Source organism: Bison bison, unplaced genomic scaffold, assembly GCF_000754665.1.
Source record: "Bison bison bison isolate TAMUID 2011002044 unplaced genomic scaffold, Bison_UMD1.0 scf7180017864456, whole genome shotgun sequence".
Lineage (NCBI taxonomy): Eukaryota > Metazoa > Chordata > Mammalia > Artiodactyla > Bovidae > Bison > Bison bison.
In genome coordinates, this window is record NW_011495018.1 from 5846375 (window position 1) to 5855476 (window position 9102).

The 9102-nt window shown below is 42.5% G+C and overlaps 1 protein-coding gene across 1 annotated transcript in view; it reads left to right on the forward strand.

The window, feature by feature from the left end:
* Positions 1-9102, forward strand: part of ADAM12 (ADAM metallopeptidase domain 12) — a 360531-nt gene that overhangs the window by 261682 nt on the left and 89747 nt on the right. Inside the window, exons 9-10 of the mRNA XM_010859570.1 lie at positions 1703-1872; positions 6098-6182. Coding sequence (XP_010857872.1) covers positions 1703-1872; positions 6098-6182 — 255 coding nt within the window. The remainder of the gene's footprint in view (positions 1-1702; positions 1873-6097; positions 6183-9102) is intronic.

Below are 9102 nucleotides of genomic sequence, written 5' to 3' on the forward strand. Positions count from 1 at the left end.
TAAAGCTGAAACTCCAGTACTTTGGCCACCTCATGTGAAGAGTTGACTCATTTGAAAAGACCCTGATGCTGGGAGGGATTGAGGGCAGGAGGAGAAGGGGACAACAGAGGATGAGATGGCTGGATGGCATCACCGACTCGATGGACGTGAGTTTGAGTGAACTCTGGGAGTTGGTGATGGACAGGGAGGCCTGGCATACTGCAGTTCATGGGGTCTCAAAAAGTCGGGCACGTCTGAGCTACTGAGCTGAACTGAACTGAGGAAAAGTGGCAGGGAAACAGAAATCTGAGCATGCGTGGATACTGATGCTGCTGTGACCGTGCTTGGAACATCTCTGTAGCCAGTCGGGGATAGCTGGAACACTTAGATGGCTTGGAAAATACCCCTCAGAAGGAACTGGTGCTATAAAGAAGAGTATACTGCCCAGGTTCTTGACAGGTATGATTCTGATCCAATTAAAGTTTCAGTGTTTTCATTAAAAAAAAAAAAAGAGTACCGGAGTGGATTGACATTTCCTCCTCCAGGGGATCTTCCTGGCCCAGGGATTTAACCTGCATCTCTTGTGTCTCCTGAATTGGCAGGTGGATTCTTTACCCCTGCGCCACCTGGGAAGGCCCCACTCTGACCTCTCATCTGGCTCAAAACTCTCCCTTAGCCATTGAAACAGTTGCTCTGCCTGCTTCTGACCCAAGATGACCTGTTTGTGGAGAACAGGCTGTAGGTTGAAGTAAGGACACAGAAAGATGGGGGATGGAAAAGCAAGAAGATGTGATTTGTGTGCCAGAAGGAATGAGGAATTTCCTTTACCAGATCTTTCCCATGATGGCGTTGGTGAACTATAGTCTGACCTGTGGGAAAAAATGGTCCTCAAAGTTCCTGATGAAGAATTCTGTGTCTGCCTTTATCATCCTGAAAGATATTGATCTGTTCATTTAATTAAAACCTACTAGGTCATTTACAGGTGACAAAATATGATAACGTCGGCCAAGTCTGAGTCTTTGCTGAGAACAATACAGATTCATTTTCCGTAACTCATAGGTAGAACATTTTGCTTAAAAGGAACAAATTACTGCGCTTGGCAGAGTGTCTGAATGATCCTACCACACTTATTGTTTTTCTTGCAGTAGATATGAGCTAGCAATCTTTAGCTGTAATGTAACTACATTACATTAACGATAACACACATCTATGCACCCATTTCTAATCACCAATGAATCGGTTGAAATCTATGCTTCCCTACAATTAAGGTGTGCATGCTCAGTTGTGTCCAACTGTTTGCGACCCCATGGACTGTAGCCCACCAGACTCCTCTGTCCATGGGATTTCCCAGGCAAGAATACTGGAGTGGGTTGCCATTTCCTTCTCTAGGGGATCTTCCCGACCCAGGGATCAAAATCAAGTCTCTTGTGTCTCCTGCAGTGGCAGGCAGGTTCCCTACTACTGTGCCACGTCGGAGACATTAAAAAGGCTAGTTAACTCTAACATCTAATTAGTCCACCCTATTCGAGAACCCAGTTAGCACATCACTTTGCATCAGTCACTGAAAATATTCCTTCAACTCTAATGCCATGGGAACAAGGGAGCACAGAGAGATTTTTCATATCACGTCAACGAGGTTCAGAAATTGCACGTCTGTTCTACATGGCATTGCAAGTTCTCGTTAAAGTGACCCCCAGGGATACCTGTCTTCTGTCGCCCTCAGTTTTACCGACCACTGAACATTCGAATCGTGTTGGTGGGCGTGGAGGTGTGGAATGACATTGACAAATGCTCCATAAGTCAGGACCCATTCACGAGCCTGCATGAGTTTCTAGACTGGAGAAAGATGAAGCTTCTGCCTCGCAAATCCCATGACAACGCACAGCTCATCAGGTAAGGTGTCTGCTGTCTCTCCTTTGCTAAAGATCAAAGAGTGCCCCCGGCACACCTGCCCTCCTCTTAGCCTCCCTGACAGGCAGTGAAGCTGCACCTGTTCTTCAAAACACACTCACTGGACCAGGCCCAAAGGGGGCTTCTCAGCCCCCACTGACTGGAGGGAGGCCTCTCAGTTGAAATTGGGGGCTGCTGAAGAAGTCTTCCTTTGCATACCCTGGGAAACATATCCCTCAAGCAGATGTCTTATTTCCTTCTAATACCTGGTCATTTACTCTATGCAACTTTTTCTAGGCTTTGTCTTTTTTGTGGATGGGTGAGGGAATGCACACCATGGGGCGTATAGCATCTTAGTTCCCCGACCAGGGATCGAACCTACTCTGCAGTGGAAGTATGCAGAGTCTTAACCACTGGACCACCGAGGAAGTCACAAGTTTTATATATAAAACTATATATATATAACTAGGGGCTTCCCTCACAGCTCAGTCGGTAAAGAATGCCTGCAGTGCAGAAGACCCGGGTTTGATCCCTGGGTTGGGAAGATCCCCTGGAGAAGGAAATGGCAACCCACCCTGGTATTCTTGCCTGGAGAATCCCATGAACAGAGGATCCTGGAAGGCTACAGTCTATGGAGTCGAAAGAGTGGGACACCAGTTAGCTACTAAACCACCACCAACACTTTGATATTCATAAATACTTTTCTTTTTTAATGTTTTTCTCTCATATTTTATTTACTTCATTATTGATCTTTTCATTTCTTTACTTTTTTATTTTTAATTTTATATTGGAGTATAGTTGATTAACAATGTTGTATTAGTTTCAACTGTACAGCAAAGTAATTCAGTTATAGATAAGAGAAAGAGAAAGAAAGAGAAGTCGCTCAGTTGTGTCCGACTCATTGCGACCCTATAGACTATAGCCTACCAGGCTCCTCCATCCATGGGATTTCCAGGCAAGAGTGATAGATATACATGTATCTATTCCATTTCAAATTCTTTTCCCATTTAGGTTATTACAGAGTATAGAGCAGAGTCCTTGTTGGTTATCTATTTTATAATAGATCCAGTGGTGAATTTATTATATGTCAACCCCAAACTCCCAATTTATCTCTCCCTCTAGGCTTAGTCTTGACATAAAGTTGTCCTGAGAGGTATATTTTTTAAAAAGCTCATTTTCTGCCATTATTAGTGAAAAACATTTTTGCGAGATCTGAAGACAGCACATTAGAGTGGTCCTGTCGGCTGCCTGAAGAAAGAACACTTTTATTCCTCCTGTTTTGTTGTTTCCCTTGGTTTTCTAGATCAGAGAATACCAGGGTGTCGAAGATAAACCTTGTGTTCTATTGTTTCACCAATGTGCGTTGAGCACAAATTAGTAACAAAACGTCTTTTCAGGGCTTCAAACATAACAGTGATGCACACAGTAAACCTCCCTGTTCTTGGGAATCTCCAGTCTACAGGGAAAAGTGAAAGTGTTAGTCACTCAGTAGCGTCCAGCTCTTTGTGACACAATGGGCTGTAGCCCTAGGCTCCTCTGTCCATGCAATTCTCCGGGCAAGAATCCTGTAGTGGATTTCCATTCCCTTCTCCAGGCATCTTCCTGACCCAGGGATCGAACTCAGGTCTTCTGCATTGCAGGCGGATTCTTTATCATCTGAGCCACCAGGGAAGTCCCTCCTGGGAGGAGAGGATAATAAACAAGGATATTTCAGAGCATGATAAGTACCACGAAGAGGAGAAAATAAGGAAAAGCATGCCTCTAACATAGTACATTGGTAACATATTACAGACTCCTTTATATCAAGCAAAAAACAGCACAATCTAAGATTGCATGGAGTAGATTTTTTTCCTAAAAAGAAGAACTTTTTATTAAAATTTTTAAATAACTGATACCATTATTTTTTTAAGTATGTACTTATTTGTTTGCTGGTGCCAGGTCTTAGGCATGCAGGATCTAGCTCCCTGACCAGGGACCAGACCTGAGGCCCTACCTTGGGACCACGGAGTCTTAGCCACTGAACCACCAGGAAGTCCCAATTTATGCCAAGACTCTGTTCTCATGTAGCTCATATCACTGAATTGAAAGCTTTGGGGTCAGAGACACTTTCCTGTCACACACATTGGATCTAGTTTACTGAACATTTGTAGGAAGTTGAAAAGCAGCCCTACCATATGCTCACTTTAGAAAAGGCCTTCGTCTGAACTGAGGTTGTTGGCATTCCCCGATAATTGACTTTGGCCGTTTCTCAGGGTTGTTTTTTTTTTTTCCTCCACCCCTGGATATTTGCGGTCGCCTCATATTTTATGCATTGATTAATCCCGAACTACTCAAAGTAGAGTCAGAGTGTTTTGTTTTGATTTCTTCCCCAAAATGGAGCCTGTCCAATCGGAACATCTGGAAATAAATTAGCCTCTTATATAACTTTACTATTTATATATATGTTTAATTGTATCTGTTAAAATGGTCTATACAACTGTAAATATAAAGCTGTGGCCCCTACGGCTGTACACAGGAGTGTAATAGGCTGGCTGGCTGGCTGCATGAATGACTGGATACATACATACGCAGATGAAGTTTTATTTGCCTATACTTATCCTTTTGGTCCAACTGAGCACTGCCAAAATGTGTGACTTTTCAAATAATGTGTGTGGTATCTGTATGTGTACATGGCCAAGAAAACATGGCCATTTATTTGTTTCGCTTAAAGGAGATTCAGCAAATACAGTGTTTGATTTTTTTTTTTCCTGGAATGGGGCAGAATGAAGCAGAAAATGGGGCGGGAGACAGAAAGAAGGTATGGAGGATTGTGGTGGGGCTTATCTTTATTAAACAGGGAACATTGTTATGTTAGGGTTCCCGGATAAAATACAGGATATTCTATTGAATTTGAATTTCAGGTAAACAAGGAATAATTTTATTTTTTAACTTTTTATTTTGAATTGGGGGATAGCCAGTTAACAATGGTGTGAACAGCCAAGGGACTCAGCCATACTACATACACATGTATCCATTCTCCCCCAGACTCTGCTCCCATCCAGGCTGCCACATAACATTGAACAGAGTTCCATGTGCCATACAGTAATTCCTTGTTGGTGACCCATTTTAAACATAGCAGTGGGTACATATCCATTCCAAACTCCCTAACTATCCCGAAACCCCTTCCTTCCCTCCAGGACCATAAGTTTTTTCTCTAAGTCTGTGGGTCTCTTTCTGGTTTGTAAGCAAATTCATTTGTATCATTTGTTATTAGATTTCACATCTAAGGGATGTCATACCGTAGTTCTCCTCTGACTCACTTCACTCAGCGTGACAGTCTCTGGGCGCATCATGTTGCTGCAGATGGCATTATTCATTCTTTTCAGTGGCTGAGTAATACCCCACTGTGTAGGGGTACCACATCTTCTCTATCCATCCTCTGCCAATGGATGTTTAGGTTTCTTCCAAACCTCAACTATTCAATTTTTAGTTTTTAATGCACTAAGTTAGAATCAATAGCATAGCATGAAACAGGCCTTGATGTCATTACTTATTGACTAAGGTTCCATGTGGGGAAAACCTTCTCCAAAGCCATGAAGTCTCCTCCCGGAAGCTTCCTCCTAGGTGCTAAGGCTTTGTGGGTGCTTCAGCACTCACTCCCAAGGGTCAATCATTTTTCTGCTGTTTTTATTTTTGCAAGCCGTATTAGCAGGACATTTTGGAAAAGTCTGGGTTTCTGGCCTAATTGTAACCCAGTCACATTACCCAGGAGAGCAACAGCAGCAGAGAATCAAGTACAGCACTCCGCTTGTTAATAGTGATTCTGTCTCTCTCTCTCCATGACTCTTCTCAGCCCTAGCATCAGCAGATACTGTTTAAAAGGAGCGCCCTGCCCCCAGTTCACTAGGAGACAGACAGATTACAAATTATAAATATACAAGTCATGACTGGTTGTTGCCCCGAGTCTTGAAAAGAGAAATCTTAAAAGGATTATGGGATGATGATGCAATTGGAACACACATTTTTAGAAAAACCCACAATAGAAAGCACCTACAAACGTACTCTCCTGCAACTATTTCCATCTTTTTTAAATTGGAATATAGTTGATTTCAAACGTTGTGTTAGTTTGAATCTTTACATACGATTTTGCGGTTTTTCTGCTTATGGAATGCAGGAATGTCCAACAGAATTTCAAATGTTCGAAAGCTCCTCTATGTTGATTTAAGAGGGTCCTTTCTTTTCTTCCTAGTGGAGTTTATTTCCAAGGAACCACCGTCGGCATGGCGCCCATCATGAGTATGTGCACAGCAGAGCAGTCCGGGGGCATCGTCATGGTAAGCCAGGGGCATGGAGAAGTCCAGCAGCGTCCAGACCCAAGTCTCTTGAGGAATCTTCAGGAGACTTATCAGACTTTGTAAAATTAGATGCTTTTTCTTTAACGCTCCTTGGATATCATTGCTATTCCGTTGCTAAGTCATGTCTGATTCTTCGTGACCCCGTGGACTACAGCACGCCAGGCTTCCCTGTCCTTCACCATCTCCTGGAGTTTGCTCGAGTTCCTGTCCGTTGAGTCGATGATGCTATCTAACCATCTCATCCTCTGCTGCCCTTTTCTCCTTTTGCTTTCATTCTTTCACAGCATCAGGGTCTTTTCCAAGGAGTCGGCTTAGATATATTTCTACCCTGTTTCTGCTTATGATCTTCCCTACCCAACAGTATTCTAGGGACTGTTTTAAAAAACACACCAAGATACACATAGGGAAGGTGAGTGTGTAAAAATAGTTCAGTGGAAGCCAATCTACACCTTTTATGGAGGAAAAGTTTCAAGTGGGATTTTGGTCCAACCACCTCTGACCAAGAAATCCTCCCAGCGCTCGGATGAGCCAGGGAGGGCACTGGGGTTGCCCTCATCACTTAACTTCTGAGATGGACTGTGGTCTCACCAGATATTACTGTTAGAATGGTTTTCTGATGGTTCTGCCTCCAGACCCAATAGCCAACAGTCTGAGGTTTTTAACTGTTTACCACTGCAAATGCTTGACATACCTCCTCGCCAGGGTCTAATTTGTCTTTATACTAACCTTATTCTTGGAAGGCAGAGACATAGGTTTATTGCTTTACAAGGATCACTTTGTCATTTAAGACCTATATATGTTTGTAAAAGGAAATAAAACGGGGAGACTATATGGGACTTGTTCCTTCCAAACGTTAACAGGGAGATAACTTTGATGGGCTCCCCTTTGTCGGGTAACTAAAGGGAAGACTCTCATCCCCTGTGGTTTCAGTCCCTGATGGAACAATGTGGTGTCCCCTTCGCACCAACCCTCAGACGGGGAGTGTCCTCCGAGACCACCCCACCCCACTTGTTAAACAAACAGAGCCTTGCCCTTCCAAGAAACCGTGAATCCCTCCACAGTTTTCAAACAGAACATTTGTGAATATTTGATTGTATTAAAGGGCTGAAGGAGGAATATTCTGCTGACTTCTGTTTGCTTTTCACGTTCTGCCCACCCTAATCTTCTTAGTGAATATCTGCGTGGAACATTTTCCTCTTCTCTGGGTGGTGTGGATAATTAACATAAACACATGCCAAAGTGTAGGCTGGGGAGGCTCTATGGAGGGGTTGCCCCTCCCAGTGGACTTCTGGCTTAAACGGTCTGCCCTCTGGTTTTCTTTGAACCTGGAGGTCCCTGGAAAGTTTGTTTTTTGTTGGTGCCAGATTCACTTCAAGTCAGATCCCAACTGTATTTTTAACAGAGTAGCCTGTAAAGTTTTAAGAGGGAATCATTTTCTCTTTCATGGTTCCATGGTCAGTTGCTACTGACTTTGCCACTTAAAATTTGGCATAAATAGTTTTTAGGGCTGAAACTGAATTCCTTATAAGCATGGCAGGTCTGCAGCTGTGGCGTGTTTAAACGTTCTTATGACCGATCTGATCACATAAAGAGGCTTTTTAAAGTTCACATCCTTTATTCCATTTACACACATTTACACACAAGCATTTGATCAAGATTCCTTCTTTGAAAGCAGACAGGGAAGACTATTTAAAACACATGAAAATGAATGTGGGAAATAGAAGCAGATAAATATACTGCATCAGAAATCAAGTCAAAGCCAAAATTAATTAACAGGAGTGTGTTTGACAAGCCAGCCAGCACTGAAGTCCATCCTTGGCACGTCCCTTATTTGCTTCAAGTGACGAGAAGCACCATGTCGGCTGGAAGTCTGCAGCTCCTTTGGTTTCTTTAAAATTCTTGAGGTCAACAAAAGCAATATCTTGACCAGATCTAAAACCTCCAGACTGTCTCCCACTGTGTCTCTGAAGTTAAATTCATGAGTGTTACTTGCAACCGTGCCTCTTTCAAGGACCCACAAATCCAAGAGGAAGGAAATCCTGTCACAAGGAAGCAGGAATCCTGATTGCATTGCAGATCTGAGTTCTGTACTGTCTCTACACTTTTCTGAGATTGAGCAAATCTTTCATTTCAGCTACCTCAATCCACTCCTTTGTATCTAACTGGACTAAAATAGTCTTGGTTTGGAGATACTGCCAGTAATAAAGAAACAGGTTTTTGTCTTATTAGAAATGTAAACCATGTATCAGGGTCTCTTAAGAGACATTCTGCTTATAATCACATATATGTGGAAGAATGCAAAACAATTAGGCAGTTCAAAAAAAACCACAATATTCAGTGATACAAAAGAATTTGATGAGGAGTCTCTTTGTTTTTAAAGATGAATTCCTAGAATTTTGTACCAAAGCATGCTAAATTGAGCATTTTCAGATTGAATAAAATTGATTTCCTGAAACATTTGTGAAGCTTCCTACAACAGGAAACTGTAAAATCTAAACAAAGTAATTTATTAGGAATTTCATCTATTCTAAGAATAACTTGGTTTGACATGCCACTCTTTTCTTAGACTGAGGGCTACTGAGAAAGGCAGCTACAGCTGTAACTGCCAACAAACCCATGAAATCTTATATGAGCACACCTCTATCAAGAGGCCCCACAAAGATTTTCTGTATCAGGAATAGCATGTTCTCTAAAGCAGGGGTCTCCAACCTCTGGGATCTAATGCCTGATGATCTGAGGTGAAGCTGATTAATATTAATAGAAATAAATAAGGCTATGGTTTTTCCAGTGGTCATGTATGGATGTGAGAGTTGGACTGTGAAGAAAGCTGAGTGCCGAAGAATTGATGCTTTTGAACTGTGGTGTTGGAGAAGACTCTTGAGAGTCCCTTGGACCTGTC